This window comes from Buteo buteo, chromosome 12, assembly GCF_964188355.1.
Source record: "Buteo buteo chromosome 12, bButBut1.hap1.1, whole genome shotgun sequence".
NCBI lineage: Eukaryota > Metazoa > Chordata > Aves > Accipitriformes > Accipitridae > Buteo > Buteo buteo.
In genome coordinates, this window is record NC_134182.1 from 43,388,650 (window position 1) to 43,408,941 (window position 20,292).

The 20,292-nt window shown below is 57.5% G+C and overlaps 1 protein-coding gene across 3 annotated transcripts; it reads left to right on the forward strand.

Moving 5' to 3' along the window:
* The first annotated feature begins 11,104 nt into the window (after nt 1–11,104).
* On the forward strand, nt 11,105–20,271 carry SLC20A1 (solute carrier family 20 member 1). Of its 3 annotated transcripts, XM_075043807.1 has the most exons (11): nt 11,129–11,238; nt 11,420–11,914; nt 12,018–12,158; nt 12,245–12,330; nt 13,919–14,015; nt 15,740–15,859; nt 17,480–17,728; nt 17,822–18,371; nt 18,473–18,658; nt 18,991–19,075; nt 19,569–20,271. In XM_075043807.1, the coding sequence occupies exons 2-11, from the start codon at nt 11,599–11,601 to the stop codon at nt 19,728–19,730; spliced, it is 1,992 nt and encodes a 663-aa protein (XP_074899908.1). In that variant the 5' UTR covers nt 11,129–11,238; nt 11,420–11,598; the 3' UTR covers nt 19,731–20,271. The 3 variants fall into 3 exon arrangements, with proteins under 3 accessions (XP_074899907.1, XP_074899906.1, XP_074899908.1); XM_075043806.1 differs by having other exon boundaries at nt 11,105–11,210; nt 18,991–20,271; XM_075043805.1 differs by having other exon boundaries at nt 11,127–11,238; nt 18,991–20,271.
* Nucleotides 20,272–20,292: the final 21 nt, after the last annotated feature.

The window sequence follows — 20,292 nt, forward strand, 5'->3', positions numbered from 1 at the left end:
GGGCGGCGCTGCCCGTCCCGAACCGCTGGGTGGCGCCACGCCGCCAGCCGCCGCCTCACGGGGGGCGTGGCCTCCCTTCCGGGCGCGGCGGGGGCGCGGGAAGCAGGAGGCGGAAGCGGAAGCGGCGGTCGGTGGGGTCGGGGCAGGCGTCGTGATGGCGGTCGGAGGGAGCTTCGGCGGGGCGGGGGCGGGTCGTGGGGCAGCCCTGCGCCCGGTGCTGAGGCGCCGCTGGAGCGCGTCGTTGCCCTCGGACGCTGCTTCCTTCCTGCTGCCCGCTTGCCCGATGGGGTGGGCAGGTCCTCAGCTCCACAACGCGGGGGGCTCTGTGCTCCTTCCTCCCCCTCGCCCCGGCGCCAGGGGCCACGATCAGAGACCTCGGCGGTCCTGAGACCGGCTGCGGTGGGCAGCTGCGCAGCGCAAAACCGACCACAGCTGTCGCAGGCTGCGTCTTCTCTGGCTCCTGCTGCCAGGGGCAGCCTCTGCCCGTTCTTCTCTCCCACTGCCAAGGGGGGAGACTTGAAACTACGCCCCGTGTCGTGTCTCCCTGCCCACGCAGAGGTCTCGGGTACTCAGAGGCCTCAGAAATGGCTTCAGGCACCTAGGCCCAGGTTACTCTATCCCACTGCTACAGCTAAGCTCTGGCTGTGCCTCCCCTCGCCTGTGGATCCCACTGTCAGCGAAGCTCTTGGTGGGCTGCGCAACCCTTGCGCGTTTCTGCCACAGGTTTCCCTTTGGGAACTTGGCTGCCTGGCTGCAGCCCATGGCTCAGATACATGGGGATGGAGACCTGCTTCTGTTCTGGTGTGGCCTCCCACCTGCTTGTCTGGCATGGAAGAAAGTTGATCCAGTGACCTGAGAAACAGCTTTATTTCTGCAGAAACCTCCAAAGAAAGGTGCGAGTTGTGCAAAGAGTTAATCCAGAAAAGATCTGCCTGGGTTGAGTTTACTGTAATTTGGGAAGCAAGTGGTGGGGAAAACATGGGGTCCTATGGGCTGAAGTTCTCTGGAGAAAGGCCCTGCCTTGTTCAGCAGCCCTGCGTTTCAAATTCTTTCTCCTCTGGGCTGAGGGGGAATGCTCAGGTGTGTTCCAGCTGCAGCACCTGTCTTTTTGGTCTCTACATGCAGAGCTGTCTCTGAGAGATGCTACAGCTGGAGCGAGCATTGTGGTCCAGGAGGGCCAGACTGCAGGTGACACAAACGTTGCCAATGTCACCTCCTACCGATGGCCATCCCCTCCCCATCGCTGGCAGCATAAGGGACTCCTCTTTGTGGACGTACCAGCTGGCAGCAGTGTCTCACAAAACTCTGCTGTGCACCTGCAGTCCAGCCAGAATGTGCCAGCCCTTGTGAGATGCGCTAACTGCCTTTCAGGGCTAATACAGACAGCGTGCCCGACAGAAGTCTCTTGGTCCCACGAGCACAAGACCATTCCATTGCCCTCATCCACTTCCCAAAGAGCCTCACTTGTGCGCAGGCCTCTTTGTACTATCTTGTTCCCCTTTTGCCTCCTTGGCCCTTGTCAAGTTGCCTGGTGAATGCGGTCTTTCAGTGGTGGAGACACTTGTCAGGAGGGCTCCCTGCAACTGTGAAGGAAGACAGCTTTTCAGAAGAGCGTTTTGTGACCGCCCAGGCAAGAGGAGGTACAGGCCTCCTCAGTCCCAGCTTAGGAGTCGGATGGTCTTTGCCTTCTTTCTCCCTGGATCCCTCTGCGGGGGAGGAGTCTTTGGCTGTTCTTCCAGGGGGTAGCTTAATCTCAAACCTGGAAAGAAGCAAGACACAGGCTGGAAGAAAGGGTTTCACCTTCCCTTGGCTTCCAGTGACAGCGATGGCCAGCAGTCACTGCAAGGTCTCTAGTTTTCTAAAGCAGCACATCCAGGCTGTTCACCACCTTGGAGGACTCCGTCAGGTAGCTGCATGACTCAGTCAAGAGCCCCCCAGCTCCCTGGCAGTCCCTCCCTGATGCACGCTCTAGATTTGTACAGAGCCAGCTCTGTCCCATGCCTCGTGAGCGGATCTGCTCAGCAGGGCTTGTCCCAGCGTGGGACTCTGCAGAGCCCCACAGCCTCCCTGCTTTGGGCGAGCAAGTCCCTCCTCTTCTGTCCCTTGCTCCAAGGAGAAGTCGTTCCAGAGACTTTCCATGTAGCAGCGTCTCAGGAAAGACAGGGAAATGTCCCAACAGGTCCGGTCTTTGACCAGCCTTAAAGAGAGGCTGCTTCAGTCCAAGTCAGCACACTGGAAAACTGAGAAGCTGTCTTTTGAAATTCTTTTGGCCATCACCCCATCTGGGTCTATAACCGTGTCAGGAGGCTAAAGCACAATCCCTATTCCACATTAATCCAGGTGAGGACAGTCAGAGTCAGGAAGGAGAAAGAGTATGCGTGGAGGTAGCTGGGAGTCCTTCCTTTAAGGAGGGATTCTTCAATAACCTCAGGAGCAGGCAAGGTCTGGTGACACAGCCCTACTAAGCAGGAGCTGAGAAGCTAAGCAAATGTACTCACGTGGGCAGCACACAGATCCCCCCAGGACGCACATGGATAGCAGCAGGTTCGTTGCCTGATACTACATTAATCCTTGTCTGTGGGTTCTGCAGAAAGCAGAGAGACGTGGCAGATGAGGCCAAGGAAAGGAGCTCCTCCTTCACAAAGGCAGCAAGCCTGTGATTCTGTGACTGCCCAGATTTGGGAATCTGACTTCAGGAGGTGCCTTCTTTGCCTTTCTCTACAGATGGGCTCCTGTGGGCCCAGTCAGCCCAAAGATGCTCTTTCTAATGAGTCTGTGAGCAATTCCCAAAGAAGGGATCAAGTAACCAGCTCCCAAGCTGCCAGTGTTTTAGCACATGCTAGGAGAATTTTGACAGTCTTCCTGACACAACCTTCCTCAACAAAGGAAACCAAGTTGAATCCCTAAGCCCAGAGCAGGAAAACTGTTCTGCGGACCACTGACTCTTCAATGTACAATGGTCTTCCCGTCAGTGTCGCTACAGGTACGTAACGTCACCTGCCTTCTTCCTGTCCAGCTGCACATGGAGTCACAGAATCATGAGGTAGCTGAGGTTGGAAGGGACCTCTGGAGGTCATCTGGCCCAACTCCTCTGCTCAAGGAGAGCCGATTACTGTAGGGTTTAGGGTTTATTTCCACGGGGTCCGGACGATAGAACACCAATATGATGATTAAAGTCGCCAATTTATTGAGCTTAGCTGATCATTTTTATACAATTCTCTAAGTTGCTTAGAAACTCTGATTGGTTGCTGCATGCAAGCATTTGGTGTCCACGCGCACAAACATAAACGGCGATTGGTTACATCGGTACTGTCCACGCGCACAAACGTAAGATAAAGTTAGTTATACCCGCTCTGTACACGCGCATAAACATAGGACATAATTGGCCGTATTAATTAGAGCATGCAAGACTTGTCTTAGTCCAATTGGTCGAGATAAGCCCCTGAATTGAGGTTGTTTGTGCCAAGTTCCCTTTATCGTGGAATGCGCACCTGTGTTTTTTTTATTGGGATCTTTCTTCTTCTATCTTCTTGTTTATTCTGTTCAAGGCCTTCTAAAGGTGTCTGGAACGCTCTTGTGACCATGAGCTACTTTTAGGCCCAATAACTAAGTTCCCTATAACTGAACCCTACAGGTTACCAAGAACTTTTGAATACCTCTGTGATGGGTTAACCCTGGCTGGACGCCAGGTGCCCACCAAAGCCGTTCTATCACTCCCCCTCCTCAGCTGGACAGGGGAGAGAAAAAATATAACAAAGAGCTTGCGGGTTGAGATAAGGACAGGAGAGATCATTCACCAATTACCGTCACGGGCAAAACAGACTCAGTTTGGGGAAAATTAACTCAATTTATTACAAATCAACCAGAATAAGGTAATGAGAAATAAAATCAAATCTCAGAACACCTTCCTCCACCCCTCCCTTCCTCCCGGGCACAACTTCACTCCTGGATTTGTCTACCAAAAACCCCCCAGTGGCACAGGGGGACAGGGATGGGGTTTACGGTCATCACACGTTATTTTCTGCTGCTTCATCCTCCTCAGGGGGAGGGCTCATCACACTCTTCCCCTGCTCCAGCGTGGGGTCCCACCCACGGGAGACAGTCCTCCATGAACTTCTCTAACGTGGGTCCTTCCCACGGGCTGCAGTTCTTCACGAACTGCTCCAGCATGGGTCCCTTCCACAGCGTGCAGTCCTTCAGGCACAGACTGCTCCAGTGCCCACAGGGTCACAATTCCTGCCAGAAAACCTGCTCCAGTGTGGGCTCCTCTCTCCATGGGGCCACAGGTCCTGCCAGGAGCCTGCTCCAGCGCGGGCTTCCCATGGGGTCACAGCCTCCTTCGGGAACCCGCCTGCTCCGGCGTGGGGTCCTCCACGGGCTGCAGGTGGAGATCTGCTCCCCCGTGGGCCTCCCTGGACTGCAGGGGGACAGCCTGCCTCACCAGGGTCTTCAGCACGGGCTGCAGGGGAATCTCCGCTCCGGCGCCCGGAGCATCTCCTCCCCCTCCTTCTTCACCGACCTTGGTGTCCGCAGGCTTGTTTCTCTTACATGTTCTCACTCCTCTCTCTGGCGGCTGTTTCTCCCTGTCCCAACTTTTTTTTCCTTTTTAAAAATGTTATCACAGAGGCGTTACCACTATCGCTGGTTGGCTCAGCCTTGGCTGGCGGCGGGTCCGTCTTAGAGCCGCCTGGTATAGGCTGTCTCAAACACAGGGGAAGCTTCCAGCAGCTTCTTACAGAAGCCACCCCTGTAACCCCCCCCACTACCAAAACCTTGCCACACAAACCCAATACATTCTCCAAGGATGGAGACTCCACAATCTCTTCGGACAACCAGTTCCAGGGAAACCACCAGAAATGCATGTGGTGGAAACCCATGGCTTTCCTTTCAACCAGCTCCTGGGCATTTTTGCTTGACTTCCTGTTCATTGGATGAGAAAAGAGAATCAGATGAGAGCAGAAACAGTATGTGTTACAGATTGACAGACTGATGGTGTCAAGTGTAGAAAAACAGCTCTTTGGATATGGAGTCTTGAGAGAGCCCTTCAGATGTGCTCGTTCAGTTACTTCTGTGGGTCTTCCTTTCTGTCTTGCGAATGATTCCTTCCTTTTTTACACTGCGCTTGTGTCTCACACTCACCTGCCCACATGACTGTGAGGGAGGAGTTGACAAGGAAAACCGAAGGACAGAAGAAGTGATGGCCTGTGGGGAGGGCATAGATTGAGCACCTCATGCAACTTAGACAGCCACTGCCTGCAGTGCTCGCCCTGGAGTTTGACTCGGGCTCTTCAAGTCCGGTGGCTGGAGCAAGTCGCAGCCACGCTGTCACAGGGAGCTCCTAGTGGCCTTTTTATTTACTGTACTTCTATTGGCATGACCGCTAACTTTCATTTATGAATAGAACATGGATTTGAAAGTCGGGGGGGGGGGGGTGTTTTCTTTTAAATCTGAAGCATTAGGATTGTCTCCCAAGCACACTGGCATAAAAAGCATGAAAAGAGGAAATGAAAATGTCCATTGGCTTCAGTAGGCAAAGGATGGAGCCTCCAATTTCGACTTGGTTGGGAAAAAGGCCTTGGGGCTGAATGTTGTGAAAACGGCTGTACCATCACTAGAGGGCTCCTGGACTCTTCGGTGGCATTGCCTGTGTTGACACCTCTGACTTGCCCTCCTTGTTCCTGCTCTGGAAATAGCCATTCCCTGCCTTCTTTTGCAGTGCCACAAGAGACACCCAAGTGATGCCTTGCAGGGCTGTTGAGGTGACTCTCCTGGTTCCTGGGCAGGGGCTGGGTCTCAGCCAGGGTCAAGAGGGAATTTTTCCCTGCCATTGAAGCACCTTGCTACCATAAGCAGGAGAGGTTCTGGCAAGGCTGGAGACACATAAAGCCCACCAGGAAAGGTGGAGGAGGAACATGGAGTCTGGCTCTGCCCTTCCACCCCAGAGAGCCTGTCCTTCCTCCGGCAGAGCAGCCACACGCAGACACCTTGCCCTTAGGGCCAGTGGTTCCTCCTCCAGGAACCGGACCCTGCAGGAAGCGGGCAGGATGTCTTGTCCTCCTCTCTACATACACATGGACGCCTTTTGGATTGGCCCTTAGGCTTGCGGGGAAGATGGGCTCCGAGAGCATTGGGAAAAGTACAAGGCTTTCCTGGCAGGGCAGCAGAGGCATGAGCAGTTGAATCGCACAGACGTGCATGACTGCAGAGGCGTGAGCAGTCGAACTGCACGGACCTGCATGACTGCAGACATGTGATGCTTGGGAGGACCTAGGGAAACCCCAGGGCTGGGAAACTCCAAGGTCAGCAGCGCTGGGGCCGAGCGGAGGTGTGGTGGTGCGGAATCTCCTGCTCTCGCTGCCTTCAGCTCCCTCAGAAATGCCAAATAAAGCCCCCTGGGGCCAGCTCCCAGCTGGAGTCACCAGCCCGTGCCTGGCAGGACGTTGATCTGCAGGGATTCGGGCAGGAGGGTGTGCTGCAGATCCGGGGGGTGGTGGACAGCAGCATGTGGGCATAGCAGCCTCCCCCCGGGGTGGCCATGCACAAGCAGCTCACCCCTGTCTTGCCCCATGGGGGACTTGAGCAGGCGTGGGGAGGGGAGGGGAAGGGAGCACCCAGAAAGGAAAATGGTGGACACCTGGGGGCACAGGGCTCTCTAAGGGTAGGATCAGCATGTGATCGACCCCAAGGGCTGCAGATGAGGTGCCTGGAGGGCAGCGGAGGAGAGGTGAGTGCTGGGCAATGGAAGCAGAGGAGGTGTGAGCCCACAGGAGAGGAAGGGAGGAGACCTGAGCCATTGTCCTGGGAGGGGAAGGGATCCGACACAGGGGCAAGCAGAGAGTATCTCGTCTCAGGCAGGGGTCAGTGGAGGAGATGTCAGCACGCATGGAGGGAAGGAAGGGACTTTGAGCATCCCAAGAGGGGAAGGAAAGAGACGCGAGTGATGCAGACTGGAGAATAAAAGGGATGTAAGCATGAACAAAGGAGAAATGGAGCATCAAAGCAGACACGGAGGGCAGTGAGAAGAGGTGTGAACAGGCACTGTGGGGAATGGAGGGGAGCTGTGAGCTCATGTGGGAGGCTGGAGGAGCCTTGGAGGGGAAGCAATGTGCTCTGTGTGTGCAGAGGGGGGAAGACTAGGGACATGAGTGCTTATGGGGGGCATGGAGGGGGTCCAGAAGCTTGCAGAGGGGAAGGGAGGGGATGAGGGTGCTCACGGAGAGGAAAGGATGTGAGCAAGCAGGGTGGTGTGGTGGGTTGACCTTGGCTGGATGCTGGGTGCCCACCTAGCTGCTTGGTCACTCCTCCTCAACAGTACAGGGGGGAATACACAACAAAAGGCTTGTGGGTCAAGATAAGGGCAGGGAGATCACTCAGCAATTACCGTCACGGGCAAAACCGAGTCGGAGAAATTAATTTTAATTTATTGCCAGTTAACAACAGAGTAGGATAATGAGAAATAAGAGCAAACCTAAAACCACCTTGCCCCCACCCCTCCCTTCTTCCCAGGCTCAACTTCAGTCCCAACTTCTGCTCCAACATGGACCTCCATGGGCTGCAGAGGGACAGCCTGCCTCACCATGGTCTTCCCCACAGGCTGCAGGGGAATCTCTGCTCCAGTGCCTGCAGCACCTCCTCCCCCTCCTTCTTCACTGACCTGGCGGTCTGCAGTTCTTTCTCTCACATATTCGTACTCCTTTCTCTGGCTGCAGTTGTTGTTGGGCAGCAGGTTTTCCCCCTTCTTAAATATGGTATCCCAGAGGTGCTACCACCGCTTGCTCACGGGCTCGGCTTTGGCCAGCGGCGGGTCTGTCTTGGATCCGGCTGGCATTGGCTCTGCTGGACATAGGGACAGCTTCTGGCATCTTCTCTGGCATCTTCTCCCTGGCTACCTTGCACATAAACCCAATACAGGTGGGCACCGGGGGATCTGACGTGCCGGGGGCTGGAGGCGATGTGAGCTTACCTGGACGGCAAGGCAAGGGCTGCAGGGGCAGGGGAGGAATGGAGGGCTCCGGGAGTGCCGGGGGTGGTGTCCCCTCATGGGGGTCTGAGCGATGGTGGGGGGCTGGCAGGAGATTACATGGGCCAGGGGGACACTGGAGGAGACCTGAGCAAGGAGAGGGGTCTGTGAGGATCGGTCAGGAGTGGAGCCAGGATGGGCAGGGGTGGTGACCGCTGGGGTGCTGGAGTGTTCTGGGAGGTGTTGGTGACACCTGGGGGTGTCTGGTGGGTCAGCTAGCATTGGAGTGCCCAGTGATGCTGTTGACTGTTGGGGCACCTTCAGGAACCTCCAGATCAAAGCCAGTGCCGGGGCTGGGAGCACTGAAGCAGAGCAACTCAGCTCGGCAGCACTGAGAACCCTGTTCCCCTTCTGCTGTGCCATCCCATGGGCATTTGGGGCACCTGTGCTCCAGAAATCGCACAGCTTCTCCCCCTGGAGCCTGCTGCAAAGGGGGAACACCCCGTGCCCAGAAGGATTTCAGGGGAAGGCTTAGCACCCAGCAGAGAAACCATAGCCTTGGAAACCTTCAGTGCATCAAATGCAGGATTTAGACTTGCTCGTGTTATTGGGGCCTGTGGTTTTGTTGGTGAAATGGGCATGGGCTGGAGCAGTTCCGAGGTTGTTTCCCAGCAGCTCCCTCTGTGCCGGTGCCATAAATGCCTTAAGTCTCATAGTCCTTACTGCTCAGAGAGGGCAGCTGCAAGAGCAGAGCTGCTCCAGGGCCAGGGTTCCCTCCTCCTAGTGTTGGCTGGACCTGCAGGGATTGCCCTTCTCTTTCTTGCTTAGGTATCCTGGTGGTGCTGCTGAGCTGTGCTTTGGCTCTATGTTTGTATGGTAGCCTCTTTCCCCATGTCATTCACATCTCTGTCACAGCAAAGCCATGTCCCCATGCAAGCCACTCGACAGGACAAATGGTGCAGTGAAGCGCTGGTGGCTGCTGGGCTGTCATCCAACCCAGGTTGCTTGATCTCAGCATAGGGCTCCTGCCCTTCAGATGGGAATCCCACATCTCCCATTGCATCAGTCAGTCCCAGGACAAAACTGCCCCACAGCCCTTGGCCCACAGCCTGTAGATACAGCTATAGATACAGCTACAGATAGAAATGTTGATACATAAATGAGCTTTCTTGTTTCCCCAGAAACAGCAGTATTTCTACAGGTGACACCAGTCAAAGTCTTGGAGTCACTGGGGTTCGGAGATGCCATCTCAAGCCACAGCCAGTTCCTCCAAGCACTGCAGTGCCGCTGACTCCTCCTGTTGGGTCCCCACACTGCGTGCATTTGCCTGGAGGCATCTCCGAGAGGCACCCATGCCTGCTCATTCCCCAGCGCATCCTTAGGCCTGCAACCCCGTGTGCTCAGCGCTGCACCGCACGTGCTTGATGCTGCTCCCCATTTGCTTGGCTCTGCACCTCCTTTTGCTCAGTGCTGTAACCCATGTGCTCACTGCTGCAATCCCCACGCTCAGCGCTGCACTTCTCTGTGCATGGCCACGCACCCCATGTCCTTTGTGCCCTGCCTGCATGCTCAGAGCTGCACCCCACTGTGCCCAGTGCTGCACCCCCTGGGCAGCCTTTACCCCTGCAGGGCTGCAGGCACACCTGGGTCCCTTCCCAGCTTTTGGGGTGCAGGGGGAAGGGACCCAGGGGCCTGGGCCATGGGTCCTCCCAGCTTTGTCCAGGAGCTCCTACCTTAGTTTACCCAGCAGACTCACCTGTCTAAGGCAGATGGGACTACCGAAGGGTGACAGGAATGTGGGACGGGGATGATGTAAGGGCACGGGGTCATCCCCTGCTACTGCCTCGGGGGGCCGAGAGGGGCAAGGGGATCCCAGGCTCCCCTCTCGACACATGCCCCCCCCCCGCCCCCAGGCACGCCCTGGGCCACGCTGCAGCTCTACGCACCCAGCGCCGCACGTGGCCGGGGACACAGGGCCCACGGGGACACGGGACGAACTCTGGCCTGGTGACGCAGGGGCAGCAGGACAGCAGAGCTGGGGCACCCCAGCTGCTTCCCCCCCGCTGGGTGCCTCTGCGGGCCCACGTCACCAGCAGCCCCGCGATGCGACAGCCCACGATGAACAAACCCCAGCTGACACCAAACTGCTGACCCGTGCCCTGGCACAACCTCCCTCAGCTGGACACCCCAGCTTCCCGTGCGGGGCTGACCCCCTGCCCTGGGGCCGAGATGCTGCGGCTCTGCCCACTGAGCCGTGGTTCCTGCCGGGCAACGTTCACCCCACGGTGGGAACGGCGACCAGCACCCAACCCCACCGGGGCCACACGTGTGCGCGCACGTGGCGGCCCTGCGTGCGTGCATGCCCACACACGAGGGATGCGTGCACCAGCAGCATGCAGGGGTGCCCCCCCGGCTGTGCCACCCAGGCTGGGGGGACCCACGAACCTCCTGGGACCTCGTGGGATCCCCCAGGCTTTGGTCACCCGGCTGCGGGTGCTGGTGCCCTGTTGGGTCCTGGTGGGAACCGTTTTCGGTCCCTGCGTGGGGCCTTCGCCAGGGGCGAGCCTGGGCTGTGCCAGTGGTGGAGCGCGGTGGGTGCCCCGCTGCGGTGGGTGCCCCCCGGGCCACGTGCTGCCGCTGGGTGCTGGCCCCCAGCCGGTGCCAGCACAAGGCCTGCGTGTGACGCCATACAGAGCCCGGAGCAGCCCGGAGCCACACCGTAGCGCCAGTCCGGTGGTCTAGCGGCTCGGTGCCCCCTGACCCGGCGCAGTACCGGTGCCGCGCCTGGTCCAGCGCCACCGGGCCCAGAGCTGTACCGGGGCCGTGCCGGCCGTGGGCCAGACCCACACGGACCCAAAGCAGACGGTGCTGGAGCCGAGCCCGCACCCGTGCCGGACGGGGCCGCTCCGCTCCGCTCCGCCGCTGAGCGTGCACGTGGTGCCGGGGCGCGCTGCCCGCGCGGGGGACGCAGCGGCCGGTGGGGCGGGGCCGGGGTTCTGTGCCGGGCGCCGGCCCAATGGCGGAGCGGCCTCGCCCCTCTCCGGCGAGGAGCCGGCCAATGGGCGCCGCGAGCGGCGCCGCGCGTCAGGGGGGAGGAGGGGGAGCGGCGGGGGGGGGGGGCGGGCGGTGCGGAGGTCACGTGGGGCGGAGGGAGGCAGTTAAAGCGCGGCGGGCGGCGGGCGGCCGCGCCAGTCGGAGGCGGCGGGGGCGGCGGCGGCGGCGGAGGCGGAACGGGAGCGGGCCCTTCCCGGTGAGCGCGGCCCGGCTCGGCCCTGCCGGTGAGCGGCGGCCTACGGGCGGTGGCGTGGGGCGGGGAGGGCACATGGCGATGGCGGCGGAGGAGGAGAGGGCGGCGGCGCGCGCGGGACCGGCCGTTACCGGCGCGCGGGAAGGGCCGGTATCCGGTACCCGCCTCCCCCCACCTCTCCCCCGCCCCGCTAAGCCCCGTCTTTCCCGCAGGATGAAGAACGGCGCAGGCCATGGCGCGGCAGCAGGGCCCCAGTCCCCGCGGGCGGTGGGGCCGTAGGACGGCGGAGCCCCCCCGTGCCCTATAGCCACCCCCCTCCCCTATTTAATTTTATACCTAATTTATTAATACCTTGCCCCGCTCCTCACACCCCCCTCCCTCCCCCCAAACCATGGACCCAACCCCCGCCATGCCCACCATCCCCATGGTGGGCTTCCTCTGGATGCTGGTCCTGGGCTTCATCATAGCCTTCGTCCTGGCCTTCTCTGTCGGCGCCAACGATGTGGCCAACTCCTTCGGCACAGCAGTGGGCTCAGGAGTGGTGACCCTCCGGCAAGCCTGCATCTTGGCCAGCATCTTTGAGACGGTGGGCTCTGTCCTCCTGGGAGCCAAAGTCAGCGAGACCATCCGGAAGGGGCTGATCGACGTGGAGATGTACAACTCCACGCAGCAGCTGCTGATGGCAGGTTCAATCAGCGCCATGTTCGGTGAGGAATGGGGGGCTCAAAATGGGGGGGGGAGGGGGCAACATGCCTCAAGGTGCCCCCATGACAGCTTTCTTACCAGGCTTTTCTTTTCCTTCTCCTCCAGGATCTGCTGTGTGGCAGCTCGTGGCTTCGTTCTTGAAGCTCCCCATTTCTGGTACCCACTGCATTGTTGGAGCAACCATTGGCTTTTCATTGGTGGCCCAAGGGCAAGAAGGTGTCAAGTGGTCCGAGCTGCTAAAGATTGGTAAGTCTGGCTCGTGTGAGGCCTTCATGTGCCCCCGGGCTTCCCATTCCAGCAGCGGGATGCTGATCCTGCCTCTTCTCTCCTAGTGTTGTCCTGGTTCATCTCACCCCTCCTTTCGGGCATCATGTCTGCTATCCTGTTCTTCCTCGTCCGGAGGTTCATTCTCCGTAAGGTAAGGGCTGTCCATCCCATTTTCTGACACCTAGGGGCTCCCGGCTGCTCCCTTATCTGCCTGTTGGGCTGCTTGGTTGGCTTACATGCACCACAACTTCTCCAGGCATGTCCATCATTGTGTTGACACTTGGGTGAGCGCTGCAGGAGGAGCTGAAGGGATGGGAGAATGAGACCTGTAGCTGCTCCCCAAAGCAAAGCCTGAGAGGTGCAGAGGCATCGCTTCACCTCCTCCAAAACATCTGTGCCAGGAGTGTCCTGTCTGGCCTCTGTGGAAACAGCTGCAGTTTCCAAGTAGTGAAGTAGGCCAGAATTGATAAGATCAGAGCTGCTTGTCAGGCTTTTCCTAAGTCCTGGTGCAAGGCTGGACCTCCTCCTGTGTCAGGCTGCAGATGAAGGCAATGACCAGCAGTGATGGCTTTTTTTTTTAAGCCAGGAGGGCCAGAGTTGTCCCTGGCACTTTGGAAACTGCTTTCCTCCCATCTGGGGCCCAGGTAGGGGTGAGGGGTGCTTAGGCTGGCTCCAGGGACATGCTCCCACTGTTGGGTGTGTCTGAAAGCCCAGAAAGAGGGATTGGGCACCCAAAGGTGCTTGAAATGGAGGCAGCAGCTTTAGACCTCATCTTTCTGAGGTGATCATGACCCTGGAGCGCAGGATGCTGCCAGCCCTGAGCAGGGGTATCCAGCCAGCTGTACAGAGGAACTCCAACATTTTGTTCTGCGTATTTGAGGTTGCCTTAAATTATTTCAGGTTTTAGCTCTAACTATTTCTGGTTCAAGTGGTGTTAAGATCTTATCGCTGCTGGTTTCTACCTGGCAGCCCTTTAAAACAATTCAGCGTCACCGCTGTCAGAGCAACCTTGCGTAACTGGCCTTTCAAAGCTGGGCTGGCCCTGTCACGCTTCATTCTGGTGCTGAACAGTCTGGTTGCTCTGTCCTGCTTGGCATTTGGTAAGGCTCAGTGTGTTTGTACCGACACTAGACACCAATTGCTGGGCAGCAGCAGAGATTAAGTGCTCCTGCTGCTCGGGTGAGGGCCTCTCTGTGCAGGTATGTGGTCAAATAAGCTGCTTTGTGGGTAATGGACTTTATTTCATCCAAGTCAGCTGGAAAGAGGTGAAAGCTTTGTCTGACAAATGGTTTTGTCTGAAAGTGCCTGGGGAGTTGAAAGAAAACATACGTGCAGCTGGAGACTGTGGAGGTCCACAGGCTGGGGAGCCTTGGGAGGGGTTCAAGAGCCAGGCAGCCCCTTGCTGCAGGCGCAGATGAGATACTCCAGCCTTGGGAGTGGTCGGATGCTCGTCTGGTCCTGCCCTGGCTTCCTGGGGAGCCTCGTGGGACCCACAGTGTTCTCCCACTGTCTCTGCCCCCAGGCTGCTGGAGGGGGTCTGACAGTGGCAGCCCTGTGGGTTATTCTCTAAAAGCTGTTGGGAGCACTGGCTTTTGGCAGGGCTTGCGGGAATGTGGTGTTTGAGTTGCTGTCAGCAGTTGACTGAAGGCACAAGCCACCTTTTGGGGAAGGGGCTGTCGCTTGGCTGCTGTGCAGCCCTCAAGGTCTGGCTTCCTGCAGCACTGATCCTTGTTTTGCAGGCAGATCCTGTTCCCAATGGCTTGCGGGCTTTGCCCATCTTCTATGCCTGTACCGTGGGGATCAACCTCTTCTCCATCATGTATACCGGTGCCCCTTGTAAGTACGCGTCAGAATACTTGAACCTTAATTATTAAATTTTTTATAAAACCTCCATTAAATGCACGATTTACCCCTTTTTTGCTTTACAGGGCTGAAATCTCCTAGAAGGCGGCTGGCCTGTGCCGGTTACAGAAGGCTGCAGGCTAGCGTGCGCTGAGTTCTGGGCTAGATAGTTGCCCAACCAAAGAGACCTGCTCAAACTAAACCCCTCCAGACCTTTCTCCTTAGACTTCACAGGACTGGCAGATAACATGACTTCCCCTTACCTTCTCTTACCTGTGCTAAAACTCAGGTACCCGGCTGCCACTGAAGAGATTCCTTGGGCTGCCGGTAGCGAGGCTAGGAGCAGGGATGGAGGCTGTGCCTCCTGATTCACCTTGTCCCTAAGAATAAAGTAATTATCCCTGACAAGAAGAGCTGGCACCTGTACTGAGAAGAGGAGTTTGTACTTCAGTTTGAGAAGCCAAATTGAAATGCTTGTTTGGCTGTTGTGTAGGGGGACAGGTTGCGGGCAGGATGAGGAGAGGACTTGGCAGGGGAAGGTGGCTTTGCCTGTGGAGCTGGAGCCTCCGTAACCTCCATCTGCTGGGGTGACTTGGTGTGAGCTGTTTTTGGTCTGAGCATGGGTTTCCTGTTGTGGAGGAGTTGCTGGAGGTGGGGTGAAGGCAGTCAGTGCTGGCTCTGCAGGGTTTTCTCTGTAAACAGTGGCTGGAAAAATTTTTGAAGGGATGTCAGCTTCCCTTTCTTTTGGCTTTCCAGCCTGGGGAGAAGGCAGGGTTGCTGTGGTGCTGCTGGGGGCACCGGGGCTGCAAAGCAGCAGCGATGCTGCTCCAAGATCACTTTGTACCTTGGCATCCCCAAGGTGGATTTGTGTTTATCCCAAGTCCTGAGCTGCAGGAGGGCTGGGTGAGCTCTGTGCCACTCAAGTGCAGGGTTTGTAGCCTTCAGTGAGCCGGGCTTGGTGTAAGCAAATAGCCACATGCATGGGTAAAATAGCTGTGATGTTGCTGGTGGTGCATTAGGAGCAGTAAACTATTGCCTGCAGTGGAAGATGCAGGATTTGAGTGGTCGCAAGCACCTGATACCCCAACTGGGGGCTGCAGCAGGCTGTAAAATGCAAAACCTTTTCTAGAAGTCACGCTGCATGTGAGAATGCTTGTAACTAGGTCACATAACACCTCGGATGCCTTGAAGCTTGAGCTTAAGTTCCTAGGGACTCATCGGGCAGGAGAACCATCTTCCCTCAGCAGCTGGAGGAGTTAATGGAGACATGGGGCTCTCGGGTGGGAGCAGCCCAGGTCCTGCATATCATCTCCCTGACTGGGGAAAGTGGCGCTGTCACCGCAGCAGCTGTGCTGGGTGGTTTTTTTTTTTCTTTGACATTGCAGCAAGTGAGGAGACAAGGGCTGTGAGGAGCCTCCTGTCCCTGCTCAGGGCATGCACTGGTCCCTGATGGGGTTTGACTGCGGGAGGGAGGGGAAAGTGTCTGCATGTGTGAAAGATTAGCTTGTGATGGGGGAGATGTAACTGCGGGGGGAGGGCTTCTGTGTGGGTTAAGCTCTCAGTGTGGTGAGTGATGGCTTTCCACTGGTGTTTCTCCCTGGCAGGCGAATTAGCTCAGGGATGTTGCAGGTGGAGTCCCTGTGCTGGGAAGAGCAAAGTCATATGTCGAGGAGGCTTTTGCCCAGAGGTTTTCAAAGATCCGTTGTTTTATTTCCTAGTGCTGGGCTTTGACAAACTTCCTCTGTGGGGTATCCTCCTAATTTCGGCGGGGAGTGCTGTTGTCTGTGCTCTCGTCGTCTGGTTCTTTGTATGTCCAAGAATGAAGAAGAAAATTGAACGTAAGTAATGCCTCTCTCTTTGCAATCCTTTGGGGAAGGGCACTCTCAGACTAACCAACTTCTTTTCCCAGCGGGAGATCTCATTAGCCGCAGGGCTGTTATTAGCAGGGATCCTCAGCTTCAGTTATCGCTTAAGCTGCTCTGCAAACCCTGAGTCACTGGGGCTCGTCTCATCAAGCTGGACCCTGTGTGCTCTTAACCTGCAGCAGCACCAGAAAGCTGTTCCCTGGGTCCCAAAATACCCCTCAAAGTAGCTGTTGTGCTGCTGAATGGTGTCTGGCAGCTGATTTCTGAGCAGGGTGATCTTTCCTTGAACTGCACCGGACAGCAGGCAATACAAATGAGCCTGATTTCTCTGTTTAATAGAAAAGAAAAGGCAGGAGACAACCTGCCTGTTAACCGGTGTAACCTTTAATCCTCTGCATACCTGCTGATCAATCTTTGGCCTGGCAGATGCAGATCACAAGTTTAAAGCTGTGTAAGCTGATGAAATCCTTTCACTGTAGCACACAAAAAAAAAATCTCTATTGAAAGGCATCCAAAAGAGCAGTCCTGAGTTCTGCCTCCTGAAAAGTACAGGCAGCTCTCCTGGAGCTGTGTGTGGTCTTGCATATAAATTTTGTGTGCAGTCTGGGGCACTTAAGGAACTGGAGATGAGGGGATAACCAGTGTCCTTGTCAGACTGGTGTAATTGGGGTGTGACTAACAGCTTTATAGCTGCCCTTGACATTCTTCCAGCTGTTCAAGCTTTGGCTTAACTCCTGCCTGCAAGGCAGGCTCTCCTGCCTGCCAGACAGGCTCCCCTGCCTGCTAAGGCAGCCTGCCTGCTGGAGAGCATCACTGGGAGGAGGTAGTGATGCAGGGGCAGATGAGCTCTGCAGGGGCTTGATGCCAGGGTGAGGGGCTGGATGTGACAGCCTGGCCCTTGCAGGGAGCAAACTAGCTTGGAAATGGTTATGTTTGTGACAAGGAGGTAGTTTTTGTTGTTGTCTGAAGGAGCTGACCTCATGTTTTCACCTGGAGAAAACATGCTTTTCCCGGTAGAGGGGGAGTAACAGCCTCAGCTTCCAGGGCTTGGTGCCGCTGGCTTGGCTCTTCCAGTGGGACAGGAAACCAGGCTGCCCTCGGGAGGTGTTTGTCACCCACCAGTGGGAGCTGGAGAGGAGCCCAGGCAGGCGAGTCCTCCCGGCAGGCTGGAGCTGATGGGCTGGCAGAGGAGCTGGGCTCTTCTGGGCACCTTCCCATCAGCTTCAGGGGTCACGGCCACCCCAGAAGTGGGTCCAGAGCATCCCACGGCTGGCGGGAATGGGACAAACATGGCTCAAAGAGGAACCTCTGCTGTAGGAAGAATGGGCATAAAAGCCCCATAATGGTGCTCACCACACCCCGTGTGGGTGGGTGGGGTCTAAAAATAGGAGATGAGCTGGCTTGTGACGGTTTGGCTGTTATGCCCGGGACAAGGTGCGACTGCCCAGCAGTTTCCAAAGTTCAGGATGGGGGGGGAAGCTGTAAATTCTTTATTTGGCTGCCATAAATCTGAGTGGTGAGGGGTGTGGGCTTGCTCCTTGTGTTGGGTGTAGTGGTGGGAAGGGGTTTGATGGCAGCTGCCTCCCTTCACAGGAGAGATCAAATCCAGTCCTTCTGAGAGCCCCTTGATGGAGAAGAACATTAGCCCGAAGGAGGACCATGAGGAGCCCAAGGTGCCCCTGGGCGATGCCAAGAGCCCTGTTGCAGATGTGGGGTTGGCTGCATCCCATCGGGCAGTGGTGGAGGAGAGGACAGTCTCCTTCAACCTGGGGGACCTGGAGGAGGCCCCGGAGCAGGAGAGGCTCCCCAGCCTTGACCTGAAGGAAACCAGCATCGACAGCGGTGAGTGGTGGGGGATGATATGGGGGTGCCAGTGTGGTCTCCCCCCACCCCAGGTACCCCTGGGTGCTAAACCCCCACCATCTCCCTTGGCAGGAGCCGTTCGGCTGCCCAACGGCAACCTTGTCCAGTTCAACCAGGCCATGGGCCACCAGATGAGCTCCAGCGGACAGTACCAGTACCACACTGTGCACAAGGACTCCGGTCTCTACAAGGAGCTGCTGCATAAACTGCACCTGGCCAAGATGGGGGACTGCATGGGGGACTCGGGGGACAAGCCCCTGCGGCGCAACAACAGCTACACTTCCTACACCATGGCCATCTGCGGCATGCCCCTGGACTCGCTCCGTGCCAAGGAGGGAGAGGAGATGGAGAAGCTGACGTGGCCTGTGGCGGACACCAAGAAGAGGGTCCGCATGGACAGCTACACCAGCTACTGCAATGCGGTGGCAGATGCCCACCCAGTGGCTGATGTGGATCTGAACACAGCCCAGGTGGAGATGGGCGTCAGCGACTGCAAGGGCAGCAGTAGCTCCCTGGAAGAATGGCATGACCAGGACAAACCCGAGGTGTCCCTCCTCTTCCAGTTCCTGCAGATCCTCACAGCCTGCTTTGGCTCCTTTGCTCATGGTGGCAATGATGTCAGGTCAGTTGGGTCAGCGGGAGTGGTGGGGTTGCTTGCTGGGGCTGGTGCCCACCTTGCCCAGAGCCTCTGGCCCTCTAGACCAGCTCTCCTTTCTCTTCCAGCAATGCCATAGGGCCCCTGGTCGCACTCTACCTGGTCTATCAGACGGGTGATGTGGCTACCAAGGTGGCAACTCCCATCTGGCTGCTGCTGTATGGAGGTGCAGGGATTTGCATTGGCTTGTGGGTCTGGGGAAGGAGAGTCATCCAGACGATGGGGAAGGACTTGACTCCCATCACACCATCAAGGTAAGGTCTGCCTTGGGGCAGGGGGAGGCTTCAGGCAGTCCTAGAGCTGCATCCTGCCCTTGGAGCCCCTCTCCATGCTCTTTTTGGGGGTTCCATTGCTCAGGTGGTGGAGCTGGTGCATGTGTGGCCCCATAATGCTTCCCTGCATCCCTTGGGGGGCGTCAGTCTGGGGCTGCTGGGGGTCTGGAGAGCCAAGTGAGAAGCTGACCCTGCTGCACAGGGTCTGCCTGGGGAGAGCGGTCCCAGGTTTGGCTTGGGCTGAGCCAGCCTGATGTGCTGGGTAGTGCAGGGGGTCCGGTGCCTGGGTTCTCATGTGCTTTCTGTCTCTGCAGCGGCTTCAGCATCGAGCTGGCGTCTGCCTTGACGGTGGTGATCGCCTCCAATGTTGGCCTCCCCATCAGCACAACCCACTGCAAGGTAGGTGGAGGTGGCAGGAGGGGGATGGTGCTGGCTTGGTATAAGCTCAGCTTCCCCCAAATCCTGGTGCTATTAAGGCCGAGCTGTGCGGGAGGTTCCAAACTAGGCTACTGGCCAGCCTTCAGGTCCCAGCTCTGCCATTTGCATCTCAATGTGGGGTGGCAGCAGCTGCCCAGGGCTGGGGGGAGTCCACGGGTGAGGGGGCACTCGAGGAGGTGATGGGAGAACAAAACCCCTTTGATGGACTCCAGGGCTCTGCCAAGCAGCCATGGGAAAGCGAGTGCTGCAGTGCCCTGCCCTCATCACTGCTCTGGGATGGCAGCTCCTTGCCCTGCTCTCCCAGCATGGTGTCTGCTGGGTCCCCAAGGGCTGAAGCAAGACCCTTGGCCCCATGGCTGAGGCTTTCCCTGGGCACCCCTGGACAAGGCTGTTGCGGGGTAGTGGGCACCCCTTCCTGCTGTGATGCTGAGCTGTGCCCTGGCTCCTCGGGCAGGTGGGCTCTGTGGTCTCGGTGGGCTGGCTGCGTTCCAGGAAGGCAGTGGACTGGCGCCTCTTCCGCAACATCTTCATGGCCTGGTTTGTCACCGTCCCCATCTCGGGTCTCATCAGTGCTGCCATCATGGCTGTCTTCAAGTACGCGGTCCTGAAGGTGTGAGGGCACCGGGGCTCGCACTGCTCCTGCTTCCCTGCTGCCACCCTCCCCTCCAGGAGCCGGGGAGGCTTTTCCCACCGTGGGATGGGGGCTACCATCATCTCTGGGGCTTCCTCAGTTCTGCGTAGTGTTGTCACTGAAGTATTTTTTTTATATAAATGTCTTGGCGCTAAGTTTCTAGAGGGGGTGCAGTGCTGAGGCTGTGCCCGCCCTTGGTGTGACTCCCCTGCTGCGCTGTAGCTTTAGATTAGCAGTTATGGGAGGCCACTTTTTTTTATTTTTAATGACTTAATTAAACTCCCCTGGCAGTGATTCCTCTTTGAGTAAGGACTAGGGCTGGTCCTTGCCCCTGCTGGGAGGGCTTGGGGGCTGTGGGGTATCCCCCCATGGTGGGCTGTGTGTGCTGCGTTCAGCTTTGCCTCCATCGCTGTAGTGGTGCGGACATCAGGCGCTGCCCAACCATCCCGCTCGGGGGTCCCTGGGGGCAGCCCCTGGCCCCCCCCTCACTGCTGCTACCTCGGACTCAATAAAGATTTCCTTCGTACGCCAGTGCTGATGCTGATGC